This window comes from Colletes gigas, unplaced genomic scaffold (genome assembly GCF_013123115.1).
Source record: "Colletes gigas isolate AHSC1104 unplaced genomic scaffold, ASM1312311v1 Colletes_gigas_Sc00047, whole genome shotgun sequence".
NCBI lineage: Eukaryota > Metazoa > Arthropoda > Insecta > Hymenoptera > Colletidae > Colletes > Colletes gigas.
In genome coordinates, this window is record NW_025106676.1 from 54,637 (window position 1) to 78,144 (window position 23,508).

The 23,508-nt window shown below is 35.6% G+C and overlaps 2 protein-coding genes across 5 annotated transcripts; one reads left to right on the forward strand and one right to left on the reverse strand.

The window, feature by feature from the left end:
* The first annotated feature begins 1,932 nt into the window (after positions 1-1,932).
* LOC122403214 (protein abrupt-like) lies at positions 1,933-6,013 on the forward strand. Of its 2 annotated transcripts, XM_043406581.1 has the most exons (5): positions 1,933-2,151; positions 2,595-2,784; positions 2,945-3,127; positions 3,398-3,644; positions 4,173-6,013. In XM_043406581.1, exons 2-5 carry the CDS (start codon positions 2,596-2,598, stop codon positions 4,805-4,807), a joined length of 1,254 nt encoding a protein of 417 aa, XP_043262516.1. In that variant the 5' UTR covers positions 1,933-2,151; position 2,595; the 3' UTR covers positions 4,808-6,013. The 2 variants fall into 2 exon arrangements, with proteins under 2 accessions (XP_043262516.1, XP_043262517.1); XM_043406582.1 differs by lacking the exon at positions 2,945-3,127.
* Positions 6,014-9,480: 3,467 nt separating this feature from the next.
* LOC122403212 lies at positions 9,481-18,340 on the reverse strand. 3 transcript variants are annotated; one of them, XM_043406579.1, is made up of 7 exons: positions 18,015-18,340; positions 16,068-17,013; positions 14,294-14,678; positions 12,000-12,249; positions 10,607-10,989; positions 10,040-10,324; positions 9,481-9,923 (listed from the first exon to the last, which is right to left on the reverse strand). In XM_043406579.1, the coding sequence occupies exons 3-7, from the start codon at positions 14,609-14,611 to the stop codon at positions 9,732-9,734; spliced, it is 1,428 nt and encodes a 475-aa protein (XP_043262514.1). In that variant the 5' UTR covers positions 14,612-14,678; positions 16,068-17,013; positions 18,015-18,340; the 3' UTR covers positions 9,481-9,731. The 3 variants fall into 3 exon arrangements, with proteins under 3 accessions (XP_043262514.1, XP_043262512.1, XP_043262513.1); XM_043406577.1 differs by having other exon boundaries at positions 17,900-18,340; XM_043406578.1 differs by lacking the exon at positions 18,015-18,340 and having other exon boundaries at positions 16,068-17,219.
* Between the last annotated feature and the right edge of the window lie 5,168 nt (positions 18,341-23,508).

Here is a 23,508-nt window from a genome sequence, read left to right on the forward strand (position 1 = left end):
GCTGCTCATATAAGGGCAAAATCTCTTATTTCGAAACCCCCTATTTCGGGCCAAATTGTGTCGGTTTACAGCGCGCTGCATTACCCGTGCCTACCCCCTTAAGACAGGCTGTTCGCATTTAAAGGTCCACAATAAACGACGTCGTCGAACTCTTTCGACGACGTGAAATTATATATAACGTGTGACAATTACTTTTCCATCCTCCTATTCCCTCGTGATCCGGACCCCCGTTAGACGAGGTTCTCAAATCAGTGTTTGAGCCCTCCACATTCTAACATACGTGGTGCTTGAAATTTTTATGTTTTGACTGTTTTTGTGAAAAGTACCATCCAGATTCATGTACTTCGTACATTGAAAATAACATATGTTAAATGTAATCGGTTAAATTTAACTTTAAAAAAAAATATTCGAAGGTCAGACAAAAATATAATGTCATATTTAGTGTACGCTTAAAGTATGATTGAAAAAATAAAAAAAAAAGTTCAAGCAGGGTTCGAACCAGCAGAGCAGAAGAAGTTCGGAACTTGCAGGCAAAGACCTCATCACTCACGACACGCTGATTAGTGGTGAACATAGTTCTATTTCTGAAAATAAGTACCTGTAATAACTATAATAATATCTCAAAGTAAAACCTAACCCAAAACCTGGTACTTACCATTCCAACTTTTCCTTGTTAGAAACGAGTTTTCAATTTGTCTTAGCGAAAATCGCAATCACATTTTGCACATTATTCTAAAACATTTGTGGTATTCGTTTTCAATGCGATTTAAGTAAGCATGTAATGTATAAGATTTAATTTAATGTTTTCTTTTCTAGAGAAGATAGAGAAAAAGTTTATATAATTTTTTTTATATAAAATTTAATTCGTCCTAAGATTTATATGAAACATTTAAAAGATTTTTTATACATTATGTCTATATATCGGAACAACTATGAAACAAGAGGTATAATCTGTAAGGAGTGTATGTGTGTGGCTAGGAGAACCGTTATCGTTTGCGTCGATAGGAGTGTTTAGTCTAAGCTAGAGTAGGTATCGAGTGAGGTGTTTAGGTTTAAGCTGAAATACGTTTTAGAGACTGCGTCTCGAACGTGCGTTTTGTTTAGATCATTATTATAAGATAGGAATAAGGAAGGGTCGACTTTGACTGCAGGAACGTCACTCTGTATCGAACGTTAGTCGAGAGCAATCACAGTTTTACGTTTACGTTTTATGTCTTTCTTTTATGTTCTTTATGTTAAATAGTTAGTAAATATTAAATAATATAATTACATCGTTACGTTTAGTGTTCACGTATTTGAATCCGTCCACACGCCTTTGAAATGAGAACATAAAACTTAAATGTAAAGTTTCATTTAAATTCATTCAGCTATTTATATTCAATCGTATTAATAATATACATATGTGTGCTCATACATGGTAATAAAAAAAAATTTCTTTTTTTTCAATAATTAAAATATGATCAGGAGGTCTTAAAACGTGTATTTCCGCAAAATAAATTTTACAAAATTTTTTTTTCATTATGGGTACTTTGCTTATGTGCGCCTACATAGGTCGGAAAGTAAAAATGCCTGGGCAGTCGAGAATCTCGGCTGGAGAATCCAAATCGTATGCCGTTGACGGGAGGTTGGATTTCAGTTGTTTAGAGCGAGAAGGCAAATGTGAGCCTTTCTCTCTCGACTCCCACGAGGCGATCCGAAATTACTTCGGGCAGCTTCGGAGAATCGAGAAAGAGAGCATGCGTCAGTTTGCCTTTGTCGACTTTCCGAAACTCCACGAGCTCACGTACGCGTATCTGGCATGTGTGCGTGTGCACCCGGCGGTGCTTTTCTGGCATCTCTGCGCGTGGCTATGCATTAGAGTACGTAAGTAGTGGGGCAGTTTCCTTATGGTGTCGGTCTGCCGTCTAGTGACAACTGCATAGTCTCGTAAAATGTGACGTGCATGATAATTGCTGACAGTATTCGAATTTCATTTTTTGAATCGTGTGTCTATTCGACCCAAAAAGTTAGTTCCTTTTAAAGTTTTAACGATCATAACCATCGTCACTCTTGTTCCTACAACGTGAAAACAACGAACGTGACTGTGTAACTTTACGTCTAATTTACGATACATTTTTACTCGCTGTGTTGTTCTCTATTTAGAGCACTTTCGTAAGTTTTTTAAATTTAATGTTTACTTTTTGTTACCGATGAAACAGTTCAATCCCCTATTTCATTGTATTTCTATATTTTCGTTCAATATTACGATGATTTTTGTTCATGAAAGAAACTTTCGATAGGTTAACTTTATGCGACGCCGAGATCATATTTTTCGGGGTGGGGGTATTAATTAAGAGAATGTGGTTGGGGAAACGAGTATGTATCGTTACCGTTAGTGGTCAATTTTCTCAAATCATTATTAACTTCGTTTGTACACGCTGTTTTGTAAATTATATTTGTGAATGTTCGATTTTTTTTGATTCGTTTGTGAAAGATTTTAGGTTTTAAAATTCTGTTATAATAATATGGCGATATTGATCCGCTATTTATATATCTTAGAGAGTTTGTATAATACACAGAACCTTTGTTAACTCTACGTATAATTTATTGTTTAGAATGGGAAGCAGCGGCCAATTGTATAGTCTCTCCTGGGGAGAATTTAGTTCATCGTTAGCTTCTGCAGTGCAGCTATTGAGAGGTCATGGTGATTTGGTCGATGTTACTTTAGCTGCCGGTGGACGCAGTTTTCCTGCGCATAAGATAGTTCTTTGTGCAGCTAGCCCCTTCCTATTGGATTTGTTAAAGGTTATAACAATTGGTTTTAGAAATTTCATAATATTAAAAAGTTCCTTGCTTTTTTAGTAAATTTCATAATATATTTAATGTAATATCTTTGAATGTGCTGTGTATTAAAACTTTTGGTTTGACATACATTTCATTATTGTAATTCATTCTACATAAACAGAGCACACCGTGTCAGCATCCAGTGGTCATGTTAGCTGGTATAGGCGCCGATGATTTGGAATCGTTATTGGAGTTTGTATACCGTGGTGAAGTGAGCGTAGAACCATCTCAATTGCCTTCTCTGCTTCAAGCTGCTCATTGCCTTTGTATTCATGGATTAACACCACCTACTATATTAACCGAAGTATGTCTTACAAAAAAGATTTTTACATATTTTTGATACATATTGATTGTACTATGATTAGATATTACATTTTATCTTATGAACTTTTAAGTTACTTCGTAGAGGGTGGATTGAAAATATAACATATCAATGAAGAATATTTTTATTTTATATAATTTTCTATCTTTACTATGCGAAGTAATCAAAGGACAAAATAAAAATTGATTATTATTTTTCATAATGTTTTTTACATATATCGTTATAAGAAAACAGCTTTGTTTATTTGCTTAGAATGGAGAAGAAGTACCTGCATCGGAAATACCGGCAGCAAACGAAGCCTTATCGAAAGAAACGATTAGTCCATATTTTCCATTAAAACGACGGAAAAAAAGAAGAAAGTCCTCGTCTTCTTCTGGGAAATGGCCGCGTACTAGTAGTAATGTCGATAATGAAAATAGGCCCGTAGATGGAAGCGATAGCCGATCAGTTGGTTACGATCACAAAGACGAAGACAATACGGAGCATGGCGATGATACAGGTAAGAAGCATTCAGAATTATGTAGAATAGTGCATTTCATAATCATTACGTTCTTTAAAATGTTTACAAGTTTAAGAATACATTCGAATTGTAATCTGATATTAAATATTTACTTAAGATCGTGACAAATATCATTTTATAATCGTATATTTTATTTATGTTCTTACTTTCATTTATTTATAAACTATACATTGAATTGACTTAATTATTTTTATTGTTATGTATGTTTCAATAATTAGTTCAGTAAAAGAATTTTGATAAATTGAAAACATGATATTACTTGTGTTTTGTGTCCGATGCATATATATTATTTTAATAATTTATCTCGGAAAATTAATATTCTTTGATCATAATCTATAAATTTTCAATCTTCCCAAGCTTTTTGCTTGTACTAGAACGGACACAAGCACAACCATCGATTGGGTTGAACTGCATCTAATCAATTATACCATACGTTGCGATTAAAAAATTTCAGATTAAAAAAATCAGTTCAGCCCTGCATGGTAACGTGTTTGTGTCTGTTGACAGTGAACGATCGATTGGAATATTCGAATCATCGGAGTTGTCATTCGCCACGTCCACAAGAAGCGCAACCAGTTACGACAGAAAATTCTCAAGCAGGACCGCATCAAGATCAAATATCGGACAATGAGTCGCATCTTCATACTTTAATGCCAATGCAGCCATATTCTCCACTGCACATACCGCAATTTCCTGGTCCTCTCAGTATGGGTTTTCCTCCTGGTATACCGCTTCCGTTAGTTACTCAAGGTTCAACTTCTGGAACAGCGTCTTGTGGACTTACTGGGAATATGAATTTGTCTAAAATACGTGGTGCGTCGGATTGTCCTGGCGTTTGCCCGCTTTGTGGTGCTACGTTACGGCAAGCAAGAAATTTACGTAGACATCTCCTATCGTCTTGCAAATATAGGTTTAGTAGTAATCCGGTTCCGAGTTCTCCAGCTGACGCGATGATAATAGAAATAAAACCTGAAGTCGAACTGCCCGGTTACAATGAGCAGTCTATGACATATGGAACTGATAGCGGAAGTAGTACCTGTGAGCAAATAATTTGTAAGCCCAGTCCACTTCCTTCGCCGACGTCGCACGGGCCGAATGTTGTCTCGCCACAAAGCAACATTCCGTCTCCAATTGCTAGATGAATGTACAGTACGGAATTAAAGGCAAACATTTGATACGAGCAGAATTATTATTCTGTGAATTATTTAATTTCGTTATTGTGATTCGGGGGTTATGTTGTTTTTTTTTTCAGCGATTTGTTCGACCCCAATATGTTAGAAACTTAAATTAAGAAAGCGCAATCATTTTTTACCTATCATTTTAATGTACTTATATGAATTTATGTTTAAACTATTAGTTGTTTGCGTTGATCGATGAAGTACAGAAGAAATGGACTGACGTTATTTTGATCAGTTTGTAATGAATTGATTGTTATATTACTTGTATAGTTTATTTTATATTTCTATCTTATTAATTTCTCTTTTTCTGTGGCTCAAATTAATTCGAAACGATCCGAAGAATGTAAAACGAACTTCATATATAAAAATCTTCCACATTAGTAAGTAAGATCGGAATCTTAGGGATAATGGGAATAGCACTTGGTGAAAAACTAGGCATAGTAAAAATGATGGTTTAAGTATTGCAAAATGTTTCTTCTGAATTTTCCATGCCATTCAGATATTTGCTACGTGTTTCATACAAATTTACTTTTGTAACGCATTTTTTCATTTATTTTGCAAACAAAGTACTGAATTAATGTTTTAACATTATACACGTGTAAGTGGAATTTGAATTTCTGTCGATTTATATATTTTCTGGAAAAACGATGCTAATGACAAAGTTTAAGTAAAAACGAAGTATTTCCATTTTTTTTTGACTAATTGTTTCTCGATTAATAAAAGAAACTCCTGTATATTATTTATTATAGCGTCAGAGTTTGGTAAATGTTTAACTGTCAGAAATTCAAGTTCCTCCGCATATAAATTTATTCTTTTTTTTTAAGGCTACCATTATTATTATCATCGGTATGCATCTCGTTTAGAATTTAGATTCGAGTTTCATAGTCGTGTACGTATACAGCAAGAATAATTTGGATCGCGTCTACAATATTTCTAATCTACATTAGGTAAGAAAATTTATCAAGAGAAAAGTAAATAGTTTTCTGAGCTACTTTTGCGAATACTTTCTAGGGAATATAATCTTTTTGTACTGCCCTTACGCGAGAAGAAGGATAGGCAGTATTTACATGGACTAACTAGAGTGTGAATATAAATACTGCCTAAACCTTTTTCTCGTACAAAGACAGTATGCATATACAGGGTGTTCGGCCACCCCTGGGAAAAATTTTAATGGAGGATTCTAATGGGGGCCAAAATAAAACGAAAATCAAGAATACCAATTTGTTGATCGAGGCTTCGTTAAAAAGTTATTAACGTTTATAGTTCCGCCTGTGATAGTGGTTCTCATTCAGAATGAGAAACTCTACTTGCTGACGTATCGACAGTCTTACAGTTTTCTGAGTGAGAACCACTATCACGCGTACGCAGCTGTTTGCAGATTGCCGTTCTACAGGCGGAACTTTAAACGTTAATAACTTTTTAACGAAGCCTCGATCAACAAATTGGTATTCTTGATTTTCGTCTTATTTTGGCCCCTAGAGTCTTCCATTAAAACTTTCTCCCAGGGGTGGTCGAACACTCCGTACATCTTCTTTGTTCATAACCTTTTTGTTTGATTTTCAATCCATTTTCGTAGAATAGCAATAAAAGTGAGAGAGTTACAGACAATGAGTTACGGCGATCCTTTTGGTATATCATTAAGATGTCTTCAGACTTCGTGGAATTAATTTTAGGAGATGGATTGTCCAAAGCACGAAGCATGTCCGATCAGCCAGCATCTTGTCCACTGTGCGGTGCAATTTTGCGCCAATCACGAAATTTAAGGAGACACTTAGAGCTCCTACATTTTGGACTCGGTAGCAATAATAAATCCGGTATACATATGAGACACCGAAGGACTGATAGAAGTAACGAACTCATTCGGTCTACGTTAGCGTCTATTTGCCCGCCACACACGACGAGGACGGATTATCCAAGAACCGAGAATACAGATTTTTCGACATCCCTTTCCATTGCTTCGACGGTCAGTTCCAGCGCATCGAGTGTCAGTCTTGCAGGTGAACGATTAACAGCTTGAATTAGAGTTCACAAGGATGATTGATACAATTACTTTTGATAATTTTATTATCGTGAACAAGTAAATCGTATATACATATGTACACCACCTGACCTAAGTATTAGAACACTTGGCCGTAACTGTGTCAATATTTAGACCATTCTAATTTCGTGAAAAGAAGCCTTACAATAATTCAGTTTTTCCTCGAAGATTCTAAAAAATCTCCTTAAAAGTTGACTTATACTATAAGTATTAGGACACATTTGTTATATCCGTACAAAATGAGCTATTTATTTATTAATCAACTTCTAAGTCATGTGTTTGTTCATAATATAAAATAATCGTTAAAATGAAATTGATTAGAGATCCAGAATAAATTGCAACATTTTTCACTATTATTTCTTATGCAGGATGCGGCAGAAATTAGTCCATATGTTTTTTAAACCCCTTTCGATGGTTTAACAATAAAATGTGTGGTATTAATCAGTAGTTAATCGACAAGAAATTGCAATTTTTTAAATTAAAAGAAACAATTGATTTTATTTGATACTTTTGACTTGATAGTATTGTAGGCGATGCTAAAACGAATTCGACGAACTAATACGAGATGACCTTGATCAATACAAGATGATTTCGAAGGATGATATCGACATGAATCCACCCTCACAATGTTATATGTGTTTACGTTCATTTGTTTACGCCTAACTGCGAGGTGTTGGTGTTAAGTATAGCCGAATTATTTCAAACACTGTGGGAATCATGTCGATATCTTCTTTGAAGGTCATCTGAAGATAAAAACATCACTAGGATTTTATGAATTAAAAATTTTCCTATACGCATAACAAAAATGGAAATAGCATAACGGTAATGAAAGTTTGAAGAAAACAAGGGAAACTGCAAAGTTCGTGGTACTGTATATCGAGCGATATTGTATCAATCTTCCTGTTGCATTACATTTTATTCTTGTATCGCTAGAATGTTTCTCACAATTAATTTATTGTATCGGTTACGCGAACGGTAGACCATAAATAAGGATTAAAATGTAAGTTTTGTACATTTGATTTAGCATTATGCGTTACGAAACTGTAAGTTATGTTTTAGTTATTACATTGTAAGTGTAATTGAATTACAAGGGCAAAAATACAAGTATTTATGTTAAAAATGTTGTTAATCATTTTGTTTGATTTTCTTTGAACTGTATCATCAGTTTTATTTAATCGCTATAAATTCATAAACTTTGTTTAAAATTTCAAATATCAAACATTTTTAAATAAAAACACAAGCCAAGAAACTATTAGGGCAAAGAAAATCATATAATAAATGAACAAATATTAATACTTAAAAGAATATTGAATGATGATTGATTGTGTAATTTTACAAGTTTCTATCGTATAAAAAAATTTGTGTTTTTTTGAAAACTGAGGGTGATGGAGCAATTCGATTTCCGGATTCGTGTTTGGGGCGAGGAACTGTATCAGGATCACTCAATAAGTATTACAAGACAAAATTTGTTTCGGACAGTGTTTTTGGAGCACAGAAATTGTCAACGTTTTTTGTTTATTAATGGAGAAAGTTACCAACGTTTGATCTTCTTTCTTTAGGTGTATGTATATTTATAAAATGCATAATCATTGTGTTTTTACGTATTTCTACCTAGGAAGCTTGTTGGGGCCAAGTTCGTACGCGCTAGGGACCAGCGATCAAAGTATGAATTGTGTACTGGTATCTGCGTCAAGTTCGTGCGCTGCTTCCATGGCTCCTGCTAACGGAATATATACGTCTGATGGTAATGCCAGTATGTTAAGTTGTTTGTTACCTTCGTTACCATCGTTGCCTTCACTTTCCTCGCCGCACGACGTATTTCGACACGGTGAAATGCTGCGAGCTGGTATCGCGTACCACGAGTTGAGACAAAATGCAAAGCAAATGCAGCGTACAGACGTCACTTAACTTTGTCAGACGCGTGTCGTTTTTATGCCTTGATCTTCAACATCAATTAAAATATTAATAAAGGAACATAGATGTTAATACTATATCCATCGTTCTTACCGAATTCTCCAATTCTTTGTAAAAAACGTTATCAGAAATTTATTGCTATTTTAAATACTTCTTTTTCAATACGTTCCATTTGCCGAATGTTTGTCTTTCCAATTTGATTTAAGTAACTTATATTTAGTATCGTAGTACCTACCTACTATTAACAATTCGTCCCAATTTTGAATCGAGTTAAAGAAAAATACCGATAAATATCTTCGTGATCTTTCACATATTTAATTTAAGGGATTAATAACTGTTACGAAGACCCCAAAATTTCAGATAATATTGATCAGAAATATTATGTATGTGTAGCAAGATTATCGAAGAACTGAAATTTTGTTCATTATGTTAGCACAAAAGTGGAAGGATGTTTCGACGAGATAACAAATAACTTACTGTTGAAGTCCTCTTCTCCTTTTAACAGTAGGTGCGACCAATACCGAAAATGAATATGTAATAAATGGTATTAAATGTTATAATGACTACGAGAAAAGCATTTTTACGATTGAAAATTATATAAAAGTATAACATATTAAATATGGAAATAAATGTCATAAATATAACAAAATACTTTATTTAATATCATTTTTCAACGAGACTGATTCATTTCATTTTGGTAATACAAGTAATCGTAAAAACAGTACAAAGTAGAATTCGAAACTATTGTTTTGGCATATACTGCAACTTCATGGGTTGTTTTTTTCTTTTATCGAATTTGTATGAAAATTTTAAAAAATACATAAGGAGGTTGTGGTTTCTATGAAAAAATAATCCCCGAAGAATATTTTACAGTACGTTTTCCGTCCATGCTTTCTTTCGTTAAATACCATCGTCGAAGGAATCGATGGAATTTATTTACACGATGAGATTCACTTCCTCCGAGTGGTGTTCCGTACCGCCAATTACGAACGGCCAACTTCTTTTTGAGATTCCTTCGATTTCTCCTTGCAAGAGATTTAAGAGATCGTCGAGATATCGCATCTCGTGAATGTCCTGTCGCAGTTTGTACGCACTGGATGAGATGTCCGCCATTTTTCGTTCGTCACACTGTAAAGTGCAATAACATAATAATTTATGTTCATCTTCTTAAAGCAATGTTGTTTAACTGGTGTTTTTTTTCGTACACAATGTCATTCAACGAGTATAATTTGAAAGATTTTTACCTGAAAACTCGTTCTTAGATTACGAATATCCCTGTAAATATCCTTGTTATTGGACTGAAGATCTTCCACTTTCTTTCGGAGGTGGTAGACCGAATTTACAGAATTTTCGCGAATCCCTGGTACTTTTGCATCAGTTTCGATCGTCAGGGCCAGCCTGGTTAAATTATCGTGGGTAGAAGTGCTGTTGCAAAAACGATCTTCTTCAAGTAGAAGCACTGCTTTCTCGGGATCGGTATCAAGGACTTCAAGAATTGACATTACCTCGTTGATAGCAGTACATCGTCCCTGAAAAATAAAGCGTACCTTTAAATTAACCGTACGAATAGTATTCCTGTTTTTTACTCAATTTTCATCGTACGTAACGATTCGTTTCAGAAATGGTTTCTGGTGGATGATTTTTCGTCGATTTTTAACGGTGAGGAAAGAAAAATGAAACGCTTAAGCTATATGTATATACTTGCAAATAAGAAGAGGAAGAATAATTAAGTGTTAGGTAAAGATTTACTAGAAATAAATGGTGCAGCAGAAGGGTAGACATAGAGATAGATATTATTAATATCATGTTACCTGCGATGTGTCGAGCTTGTAATTCGTCGATGCTAACTCGTCGGAAAGACACAAAGGTGTGTTTTGTATGTCGCTGTATGTATCCGAGCTCCAGTCGTTGCTCTGGATACCCGAGGTGTCCTCTAGAGAGGAGTTACAAGTTTCAGTCTTCTTACAGTCCTCCCAGGCGACGGGGAGCCTCTCGTAGCTGGACCCTTTGCCTTCTAAGTCGGCTGTATCCAATGCAGATAAGTTCTTATAATCCGTTACGTCTCTGTCATTATCCATTTTTGCGTTCTTGTTGTCGTAGCTTCGTTTATAATTGTTTCGATAATGTAAAACGATCGTCGGCACCGCTATTTCCGCTGGCTCGGATCGATTATGGGGTTTTGATCGTGCCGTACCTAATCAAACATTATAATTCGAGTCTCGAAAAAGTAGAATTCCTCGATAATAGAATGGTAGACCGTTTACTATCCAAGAATAATTTGAAGGGATAAAGGCGTGTTCGTTGAAATAATCACAGTGTTCAAGTTCTTTTTGTTTTTTTTTTATTCTCGGCAGCGTCTTCTGGAGAACTCTCTTTTTTTCGTTCTACCAGCGTTTATGTAGCTGTCCGTTTTCTTCGGCCAACCCCCTAAAAGGTGGGGTTGACCAATTACCGCGTTCGAACCCCGTCAAATCGTACCGCCCCCCTTCTTATGCCTGCAGCACGCTTCCTTGAAGCAGGGGGTGCGATTTGACGGTGTTTGCGCTTGCTGGCGAAAGTGGCAACGCAGCGGAATTTCCCAAGATCCTAGGTCGGCAGCGTGACCAGCCGATGGTCGCCAGACCTTGCGTCGAAGACCTTTAGGGAAACTCAGGGGTTATGACACTAGCGATTTACCATCGAGGCCGTCGACAAATTCTTACAATGAACATGCTTTCTAAAAACTCTAATTCCAGAAACGGCTTTCTCAAAGATAGCTTCGCTGTCGTCCATGTCATAAACCGTGCTAGCCGTTTGCATGTCCGATGCGTTTTTACTTTGTACGGCTAGCCGCTACAAATTCATTTCTTTCTCTTGTCAGGGATTTTAGGGAATCAAATATACTACCATATTGTAGGAACTCTGGACCGTTCCAAATTCGATTACGATTCTAAAATGTCCTTATTTGAATTGTCAGAATTATACACTGGAAAGGATTCTTCAATGACAGAAGTTTAAACGAAAAGTACGTCTAACGAACGCGATGCGAGCCGATTTCACGGATATTGGTAGAAAGCGAAACTTTACTAGGTCAGACACAATGGCCGGGTTATATGTATTCAAGTTAGCTGACGGCAGGCTTGCTGGGAACAAGTTTGCGATCTGCGCCGTTCCACGCTCCGCGAATGTCGAACGAGGTTCTCCTATAAACAGGAAAATACCCACCAACTTGCTTAGAGTTGATAAGATAATTCAATCGCCGCCGGCAACGAAGTGCCTTCCGTTGATTTTCATTTTCTGGCATGATTCTCGCCTGAGAGATGGATAAGTAATGGGGCGATGGAGTGAGTATTCTATACTCCTGAGATCTAATCAGCCTTTCCGGGGTGTAGCATATGCCATGAAATCCATGCGATTTCGACCCCGATTCGTCGAAGTACTTTTCAGCCTCTTCCGCTGGAAACACCGCGACCTCCTGCAATTTCAGAAACTACATTGTAATATTGGTTGGCAAATTAATGCGTCAGTTGTGAAGATATATTTTTAATCGTAACGTCTGTTTAATGCTACTTGAAAAATTTTACGTACACAATTGTTATGACACTTGATCGAAACGCTTAATCTACGTTGTACGTTTGAGAACTGAAGAGTGAATTGAGATAGCAATACGAAAATTCTTCGAAATTATCAATGTTTACTCACCGATATTAGTAACCGAAGTCGAAATGTATCGCATTATTTAGGTTATTTATTAAAGTAAATAAAGTGTTATATGGGCGAATGTACACGAATGCTATGCATGTAGTAGAAAGCAGGGAGTTGCACAAGATTAAATATTTGGGACAGACTTTTGAGAAATTTAAAATTTTTAAGTATGGAAGTTCGTGCAAAGATATAATGGTCGACTGATAAGGAAAACAAAGGAATCGTAAGTTGATAGAGTGACAGAAAAAGATATTGAGATTTACTGAAAAATTATCTGGAACTCGTCGAGAATTTAACTGTCATGTTTCTTAAGAATTTTGGAAATAGGATGATAATATTCTGTTTTTAGTAAGTTCCTGTAAAAGACACGAATGTTAGGATGAAACAGCGTTAGTGACGCAGTGTTTGTGGCTGAGGAGAAAGTTGGAGTTGTGAAAAATATCAGAATTCTTTCGAATGTTGCAATTGGTAATCAAAATAATATGAACAAACATAAACACGACGTATCTCTTAACGCGGTATCAATATTTTAATACCTCGCGTACAAAAACATGCTCACAGCCGTTTCAAAATCGCAGGACACTTGTTTTTACCAGAGATCAACAAACTTAACAAATGTGTTTATTTGCTATAAATTATGTATTCCAATGTTAGAGTTTAACATTAGTTACGTGAAATGAAAATATTAATCTAACAATTTTTAAGATTTAGCTAAGGCAGAAACGGATAAGTTTATTTGAATAATTTTATTTTTTAATTTTTATACGATCGAATCGAATTTTTTCAAATTTAAATTATTCCTTTAAGCTAGTGTGTTTTGGCAGTGTTATTTTTTTCTGCTCCACACGTCTGTTGCCATCAAGTATTTTCAAAATTTAATTTTAATCAATTTTTAGGCTTAAGAAATGGAATGCCAAATCGAAAGAAACGAGCACTTTTGACGCCTGTTTCTCTTAGCTTTCGATCAGACGAGTTTCTTGAAAAAGAAAGAAAGAAAGAAAGAAAAAACGAGATGATCAATGCGAAACTGTGTGTTCAACAAATCGTCTCGATGGAGCTATCCAAGAAAAACGGCTCGATCGGCGAAATGGCGCGATTCTTCAACACAACGCTTGTCCACACAGTGGACGATCGTCGATACATTGAAATAATGGTAGAGAATGGAATGGTGGTTCACTATTCGCATTCTCAACTTATGTTCCAACCCAATATATTGTCTTTTCACTCTTGATAATAATTTTTGATTACTGAGATAGGTGTAGGATCAATTTCAAATAATTTTTTATTTCGTTTAAAAAGTTAACACATTGACTGCCACGCCAGATGTCCTCGACATTTTGTTGGAATCCGGGTAGTCAAGAAATGCTCCTTTTGTATAATCAGAGTTTATTCATGATCGTTGAACACACGCCGAACTCAACTATGAAGAATTTCCAATGGAAGTTGACTCTCGACAAGGCGTTAACACCCGCAGACTTCTTGTGCAACTCTAAGGCCCCTGGCCCTGCGGTCACAGGGGTATACGTATATGTCTTAGCGATAGTAGGGGAGAAGGACCCTTAGACCTAGTGACTAACGAGCCTTGTGACTAACATCGATGACGTATCGATGTTTGGCCTATTGGTCATCCACCAATTTGTTCACATATTCAAATATTCAATAATTCAATGGTGAATTTGTTATTTTACGATATTTCAAATTAAAGTAGCGTTGTTTACAATTTTACAAGTTATTGGGATTCTTGTTCTTTGTAAGTTCAAAGTGTCGGTCACCACCGTGGCAATCAACGTATTAAAGAACAAACTTTTACCTACCGGTTCATCCCCAATCGCATCCTGTTCGATAAGGGCCACGTCGAGATCGTCGTGAATCAAAGACGCGAGTTCTATCTTCTCGCAGTTATCGTTTCGTTCCTGCCCGAATTCCTGTGCCAGAGAATAACTTTCATTGTCGTCGGAGTCGATGCAGGAAAGCATCGACTCGGACGATTCAAGAGACAGGCAGTCTTTGCTTTGACTGGACGTCGGTGACATTGGATCCTCGTCTTTGCTTAGCCACCATCCGAAATCGTCCTCGTTTAAAGTCTCGTTAAGGTTCGCGTCGCCATTGCTTCTTCGTTTCAAACAGAACATTGTTAAACTCTGTCGGTGTAGATCTTCCGCGCTAATTCTCACGTCTTCGTTCGGTTATTAGAAGAAACTATAATGAAAACAGCTAAAGTTAATGTTTTGATGCATAGAAAGGCGAAAAATGAAAAATTATGTTATTCCTCCTCCATTATTAGGCAAATGTGACAAATATATAAATCATTTTGATCTGTCTATTCCTCGTGTGTCCAATCCTGACAATTACAACATTGAACCCATTAGATTTACTCTATAGAATTTCTTACGCATAATGCAATTAATATTCTTTCCCTTTTCTTTTTGATATTTTGATATTTTTATACCCCGACTGTACTTATAAATTTAATTTATAAATTAAATTTTTAATTTTATGCCGACAAAGACCTGCAATATAATTCTTATGTGGTTAAAAGTAGGACAGATTACGGTTGTAACATTGTAAATATCTCGAAATAATAATAAATATTAACTCGAGCTTACATATGATATGAAAGTTAACATTTCTTACTACTTTAAAATTGTAATTAAATGTTCTTTTAGCAAATTTAACTTCTAAGTGGACTCTCAATCTCAACTGAATTATTTTAATTATAAGTTTTCATTAATGATACGCTTACGGATGCTCTGTAACGATCATAATTTCTTTATGAAACACCAAATTGAAGATTTAAAAAAGAAGGATTATTTGGGCCGCTGCGACCTTCCGCAAGTTTAAAATAATAATTGTTTAATATATATCAATGTAATTATTTGACAGTTCATGTAATCTTCCATTAGTTCCTTAATTTTTAAACGCTTCAAAGGAAAGTTGATTTCCATTTACCAAATTAATAAGAATCAACATTAAATAAAATAATTCAGTTGAGATTGAGAGTCCACTTAAGGGTTAAATTTGCTAAAAGAGCATTTAATTATAATTTTAAACTATTAAGAAATATTAACTTCCATATCATGTTACATAAACTTGAGTTAATATTCATCATATATTTCGAGATATTTACAATGTTACAACCGTATTCTGTCCCATTTTTAACCATGTAAGAATTATATTGTGGGCCTGGGTTAACGATGTCGGCATAAAATTTAAAATTTAAACTATTTTTTAATGTATTCAGATAGATCAAAAATACTAAACACCATTTACCTGAAATTTAGAAATTTATTAATGGAAATGGAGTCACTAAGTGTACTATTTTAAATGACACTCACTGTACATATCAATGAATAATGAGAATAATGGTTCGACAGTGTCGATGAGTATAAATGGGTCTCAATTTCGAACAGAAATAGTAACTAAGCCAGTAGGTGAAACAACAACAACCTCGTATGTATCTCCGATCAAGTATACGAAGAGTACAACGAAACGACGAGAAAGTGATTTTATGTACACTTGCTCGGCTTCTATGTCGGCGAGGAGGACGTGACGGAGGCTTAATATCTAAGAGTAACAAACTATCGATACCTATAATCGGACGATCTTCGACGTCGTTCGCACCGAGTTTGCTGGCAGAACGTCTTTTACGTTCGAACGGAACCGTCGTTGCTCTTCTCCCGCGAAAATCGTATTGTTCAGGGTGATCGTTGACACGGATCCCTTTTACTATTTTCTCGTATTCTTGACGCCACATGCCGGATCGACGGTCGTTCGAAGCATCGCGTCGTCACTACTGCGCGTCGATTGTTCACTAAACACCCATTTCCTTGACCACTGGTCGTCATGGGGACACTAACTTAATAATCCAGCGTCCCTCGTCGTGTCGTTAGCATGCTCGCAGTTTCGTTTAGAACGACCGCGACGATTAACGTTCTCGGCTCATTGGATCTCGCTTACCGGCTTCGTAATTTTATTTCTGCGCGAGGCTCACTCGATTCCTCGTCAAAGTACGATCGCCAAATGGAAATTTCGGGAAATTTGCCGATCGAGATCCCAGCCACTGCACTCCGTTTCGTTTTCGAAAATCGTTTTCACTCCGTTTCGTTTTCCGGAATATTCTCCTTCGCGTTTAGAGCGTCGTATCGTCCGACACAATTTAGACGGTATTTCCGCGAGCAGAAAATATCGTATCGACGTTAATTGATTCACTTATCGCGTCACAGTTTCGTAATGGGATCGTCGTTGAACTCTTAATTTACTTCGACAATCTTCTTTCGCTTCGATGTTCGAATTCCTACTGACGAATTGTGAGTCACGCGAAATTCTCACTTGGACTCCCGACGGGAGGTGTGTGTCTCCTCGCGACGATTGGTTATTTGTTTCCCATAGGTGCACTCTAAATAAATATTTCGATACTCGTTCGTCGATTCTTACGTACGGACTCGACGACTTTCGCCATATTTTCCGTTAACAGCGAGTTCACCGACTACAGCGACGCTGATACGACAGCGAACACAAGCTTTTTATCTGTGAACTTGTTTTGAAAACATACGAAAAATTACTGTACTGCTCGGTTCGTTCAGATGCAAAATGTACAGTGGGTCGCGCGTATACACTCGTCTACGAAAATTTTGAACGCCAAGGAAAATATACTGTGGGAGGCAAAATCGTTTCTACAGTCGAAATATAGAAGCGAATACAATAATATTTTTCATTCTTTTAAATACACACGCTTATATTTGTAATATTCAACTAATTAAATACAATGGATCAAAGTAAAACTCCGATAACTATAGTTTTCTACTTGACAAAGCAATTGGTAGTGCAAGAAAAAAATTTTTTACAGAAGATAAAATTATTCCAGGTCAATCAAATTTACTAGAAACGAGAGCAAAATTTATCTACATTAAGTCATAAAAAATCAAAGTTTCGGAATCACCGGTAACTTTGTCATTTGATAGCTGCAATTGTTTTCATTTAATGTTGAATGAGTGTGAAATAATAGAAATTTGTGAATTATCGTGGAACTTATTTTAATATATAAAAAAATGGGAGGGCAAAAATTGGTATAGCTGACTGTTTCAGCCTTTATAAAGGACTACCAACTAAATATTAAAATAAAATAAATATAATAAAAAAAAATTTATACATATATTCAAAAATTTCCTAATGTCCGAGTTTTACTTTAAGGTCACACACCATTATTTTTAAGATTTTGCTTTTCTGTTACTTAATGTATTATAGCTAAATATTGTTTTTATTTTTAGTAAATTCGTTAAAAAAAACTTTATATTCCGTTACAATTTTTTTTGTTGCATTACAAATTCCTTCATAAAAATGTAAATGTCCAAGTTTTACTTTGAGCAACTATCGTATATTTGAAATACAAATTTGTTAATATATCATGAAATGCCACTGACCGGAGAATAAAGTCCATTTATATTTACACGATAACGCGATTTATTTATCAATTGCACATTGGAGTCCATAATTTAAATATTTTTTCGTCGCCGTACTTTAAATAAATTTACTTACGAGGATACGAGGTTTATGTACTTTCTCGTTTTGTACTTCGTAGTAGATCGATTATCTTTTCCTGAATTGTCAATACATATACAATATAAGATTGTCCTTGAAAGTACATCATGAACAAACTGACGAGCGAGTTAGTCATCGTACGATGCCAAAACATATTCGTACGTTGAAATACACTGATATTATTATCGCATTACGATTTGAAGAAAATATTTAATCACGTATTATCGATATCGTTAATTTAATTCAATTCATATAAAATAGATGGTTTACAATTTTTTATTACGAACATGTCATTTTATCCGATGATTTTATATATTTATACAATAACTTTTAATCTATTACCGCATTGATATAATTTTAATACACAATAATTTGTAATTTTGAATAATGAAGTAAAATCACTTTGCTAATCGAATCGAATAATAATATTTATTAATATATCTTTTATTTAACATATAAATTCATGCAATTATTTGTAAACTTTGTAATTTCACTCCCACCGTAAACAAACTATTTTCTGTGACGACACATTTTGCACGTTAATACAATTTTCAGTATTTAAATTCATTATCACCGAATTAAACATGTTGATAGTCACTACATTTTAAATAATCGAACTAGACTTCGTCACTCATTTTTGTAAATTCCATTATAATTTCACTTGTTAATTTGTCTGGAAAATCCGAACGTAATTAAGATAGAAAACGATGCTAATCGAACGAGAAACAAACAAATTAGGCGTTAGCTACGCGAACATTTGTATACATATAGCGGGACACGTTGTAAGATTCTTTTGTTCAGAAATATTTTTGTGTCACTGTGAAGTAAGATTTTATAGTAAATGACATATAATTAAGATTATCTATGAGTGCTATTACCGCGTGTACAACTTTAGCCATACTAGCTCGATTACGTTTGCCACAATGATTATGTACATACATTTATATACTTTCCCACGTGATCATGACAAATTCTACAATAGTGGCGTGAGTACCTTCCCGAGGTTGGTAATTATTATGCAATACGATTCCACGTTGCATTTTATCGACGCTTCTCAGTCAGTCCCTTACGTCGTGGCTCTAAAATTTAGTACAAGTATTACAATAAAAATATTAAACAAATACATTGATCGATTCACCGGTAAACAGCAAGTATGCCTATTCTTCATCCAAGTAGTCAATTCCCCATTGTGGCTTTAATTACGAAAATGAAAGATAAATAAAGTATTGTTGACACACCTACCTATTAGAATGCCAATCTCGTAATGAAAGTTCTTTCTCTTGCGTCAGAAAAGAAATGGTTTGTTCTTAACGCGGAAAGTTGGTCGCAACAAACAATTTTTTTCAACGTACGTTAACTGTGGCTGCAAAACACGATTCGATATTATAATTAGTACACATCGTACTGTATTTTGTCGATTGTTGAAAGAGAAACTGGTATGTTTAATAAATAAAACGTGTGCATTTTCGTCGAACGAGGAGCAAAATGATATTATGCAAATTAAATTAAATTAGCACCGTACACCGAACGAAATTTTCGTGAGGTATGGACGACGGACACGGAAGATGGGATAGGATAGCGGCTTAGACGAGCCATTGCACAGAACTGCGGACGATAACGCGTCCGAGGTAGATTGTCTTTTAGATTTTGCAGTTTTCTAGTAGTCAGCCTGTGGTCTAGGGGTACGATTCACCACCGTAAATCCAGCATATGGATAAAGACGGGTATTCGAGACTACATGCTGATTTTCATTTTTTCTCATGGAATTTTTAGGTCAAAGGTCGACACATTCCGTTAGAAACGTCACCGCGTTAAAAGCTCGAATTTATTCCACATTTTAGGACGAATATTTATGAATGTGACGTCAAAAGGCCTTGGCACGGGATAAAAACGAGGTGCATCAGCGATAACGTTATCGATAAGGTCGCTGCAGTTAGAAATAACGGGTGTTTTTCAATATTAGAATCCTCGACACTGTTCACAGATACTCCTTCACGCGATAGAAAAAAAAATCGATTCTTGTATACCTTATTCGAACGTAAATACTCATTTATCCAATGGTCGATTCAAATTTTTTATTCTGTTATTCTTATTCGACTTATCCGTTTGCAATATTAAGTATTTTATTTTATACTACCGTGTATACATAAGTGACTCGTCTATGAAATTATGATTGGCAGACCTTACTGTGCGTATGATAGCAATTATCGCGTAAACGATAACGCGAATTAAACCGACTCTGATTCATGCAGCGTCGTGTAAAACCGCGTAGGTGCATTTTGCGGTTAGGTATAAAGAAAACACGGGATACTATTCGTTGATGTAAATCGACACTCAACCGTGAAACTCGGCATCTTATATAAGAAAATAAAATGTACGCATTATTTTTCCCAGCAAAATTGTTATGGAAATCGAGCACGGTAAACTTTTCCCCTGGTACAATTTTATTTCTTTCGCTAGTCTTTAAGAATACATATAAGTATATTAAAAATATGGTACCAAAGTAAAGTAAACGAAAGGAAATAGGAGTATGATTACGTTCGTTACTCTATGAAATTGGATGACAAACTTGAACTGTTTAGTTTTTATACGATAAAATAAAAATTTATTTACTCTTAACAATATAATTTAACCCTTAAGTAAATTCTCAATCTCGACTGAATTATTTTACTTAATGTTGATTATTACCAGATTGGTAAACGTTACTCAACTTTTCTTTAAAGCAGTTAAAGAATAATGAACTAATAGAGCATTAGATAAATTTTCAAATAATTACATTTACATATATTAAATACTTATTAGTTTAAACTTGCAAAGGGCCGCAATAATCCACTTAATGGTTAAAATCTCTTTATAGAAAAAATGAAGACGTAGAACATGCAATATTGCACGTTCTGCTATTTAGTGTGTTACAAAAATGAGCGAACGTGATTTTTATGAATCTTTGATAGCATATTTTAAATTCCTTTACTGTAAATGATTTTTCTATATCAAAGTCTGCAACCTCTAACAAATGCACTTCTGCAAAAAGACTAAAATATACTTTTATTATTTCTTTTATCCTTCATATCCCTATCGTTTCTTGCGTGTGTCAATAATTTCGTGACTCACTGTAGCTCCTTCTGTTGCACTCCCATTTCAAGCTCCTAATGCTTTCACCATGTCAGCGTATTCACGGTTGCTGTAGCGATACATTGTTACAATTCGACTGATATAAACAAACAATAACAGTAGCCGGTAGTTATGCTGCTGAAGACAGAATATAAACATTAGAAAAGACAATGAACAGTGAAAGTGTAAACGAAAATGATTCTCGTAAACGAAGCTTCGAACGAAAAAACGTTGTTCCTTTTACTTATTTTCGCACGTAGAATCACCCTCTGCTCTGGTAAAACCCTGTGTATCGAAATCAACACATTTTTACATTCACGAGATATTCGTAAAACAAATCTATTCTTACTTGTGCGAATAAATTAAAAAAAAAATTTAACGGTATACAGGTAGCTCTCCTACAACACGGCATCTTATAACATGATTCATAAATTGCGAGAGCCCTCCTACAACACGGTTTCGCTTTAACACGATAAGAAAATTGCGAAAACTTTTGTACAACACTGTACTCCTACAGCACTGAATAACATGATTTTTGCTTAATATATTTAAAAACTAAATTACCTTAACATAACGACATGAAGGAATAATGAACTATAGTGACTTTACATGAAAAAATATAAACAAATTATAGTTTATTAAATTAAGGTTGCGTTAAATTAGAATAATATTTCTTGTTTTTTTTTTGTTTTATGTTATACATATCGAAGGTGTTTAAGCGTTACGCCGAGGTACGAGCAATCGCTCACGACCACCTACCATCATCCTCCCCTACCCCGCACGTAACACATTTATATTTTTCATAAAAATTAAGTTGCTTATGTAGAATTAAAAAAGAATATTTGTTTTTACAAAGTTTTTGGAACGTAACTCCCTTTTTTATACTGGCTCTGGGTCTCATATAACACGGTTTCACACAACACAGTATTTTCTAGGAACCTATCTACCGTATTATAGAAGGGTTACCTGTACGTTCGAAAAATAATTTGTAATCAAATCGGACGTAAATCAACACCAAAAGGGAAAACTGTATCCACTGGAACGTATTTGTAAAACAAATCTATTCTTCCTTGTAGGAATAAATTGAAAGAAAAGTTATACGGTATACTAAAAATAATTTGTAATGAAATCGTACGTAATGTAGTATATGTATACAATGTATCGGGGAATCGTCGGCGAGTTTGCTGCGTTCGACCGACGAGCGTAGCGAGACGCCGGCAACGTCGGAGAAAACAAACGCATACGGACAACGAAGATATTAGGAGAGTCGCATGGTAACGTTCGGTGTGCGAACACGTATTTTATGCATTTATGTTACGGCCGTGGGGCCAGCTTAGTACATCTACCCTTTACGTTTATACTTACTGTGTTTTTCTAATCTAAATATATACATATATATCCACCTATTATTACATTAGTGCTTCATTCCTGACTTTCCCGGAACAAAGACTACTACAGCTTCAGAAGTGGGATAAAACAACCTGAACATTTGTGTTAGTTTTGTTAAATTTGGTGGAACGGGAATATTGACTATGGTGTCTTTGAAAGATATTCCGAGGATACACGTAAACCTGGGAAGGGTTGCGGCTCAGTCGATTCGCGCTCTGCACAGGCTCGTTTTCGATGAAGAGGGCGACCGAAACAACCGCAAGCGGCTAAGGCATTTTACGGGTTTTACGTTCGAAAGTGCGACTGAGCTTGGATACAAGGTTGCGTCGGTGGTGGATGCATTTAGTTTGAGCGAGTTGATCGGGATCGCCGGTATATTGAACATCGACTCTGAGGGACAAAAAGAAGAAATTGGACAACGGGTTTGCAAGCATCTGTCCGATTTAACGTTGTTGAAGGAAGCTAACGCAGCGATGACCCTTTCAGAAGAGGAATCGGAAGACGAGGTGGTGGAAATGCCTGCCAGAAGCCGTGATGATACACCTAGATTTGCGTTAAATTTTCGAGATGTGGAAGACTCGATACGACCGTTTAACGGAACCGATGGATATCCCGTGGAGAGGTGGATGGAAGAATTTGAGGAAAATGCGACGTCATTCGCATGGTCCGACCTGCAAAAAACTCTGTTCGCGAGAAAATGTTTGAAGGGATTGGCGAGATTATTCGTGCAAGGTGAGAAGGGACTTTCATCGTGGGCACGATTTAAAAGTCGGTTACTAGAGGAATTTGCTACGCGGGTAAACAGTGCAGAATTACACGAAAAGTTGCGCACCAGGAAAATGCAGCGGGACGAATCGGTGCACGAATATTTTTTAAAAATGAAGGAAATTGCGGTACAAGGATCGATTGAATCCGAATCGCTAATACAGTACATTGTGGACGGGATTCCAGACGAGCCAATGGGAAAAGTTCATCTTTACGAAGCCAAGCA

Bases quoted from the DNA above. Each gene is read 5' to 3' on its own strand.
- LOC122403214 (XM_043406581.1), top strand. From the start codon at position 2,596: ATGGGAAGCAGCGGCCAATTGTATAGTCTCTCCTGGGGAGAATTTAGT. The intron at 2,785-2,944 runs GTTATAACAATT...CTACATAAACAG, and splicing joins TCCTATTGGATTTGTTAAAG to AGCACACCGTGTCAGCATCC. The intron at 3,128-3,397 runs GTATGTCTTACA...TTATTTGCTTAG, and splicing joins CACCTACTATATTAACCGAA to AATGGAGAAGAAGTACCTGC.
- LOC122403212 (XM_043406579.1), bottom strand. From the start codon at position 14,611: ATGTTCTGTTTGAAACGAAGAAGCAATGGCGACGCGAACCTTAACGAG. The intron at 10,325-10,606 runs GTAACATGATAT...TTTATTTTTCAG, and splicing joins ACAAGCTCGACACATCGCAG to GGACGATGTACTGCTATCAA. The intron at 9,924-10,039 runs GTAAAAATCTTT...TGCACTTTACAG, and splicing joins ATCTAAGAACGAGTTTTCAG to TGTGACGAACGAAAAATGGC.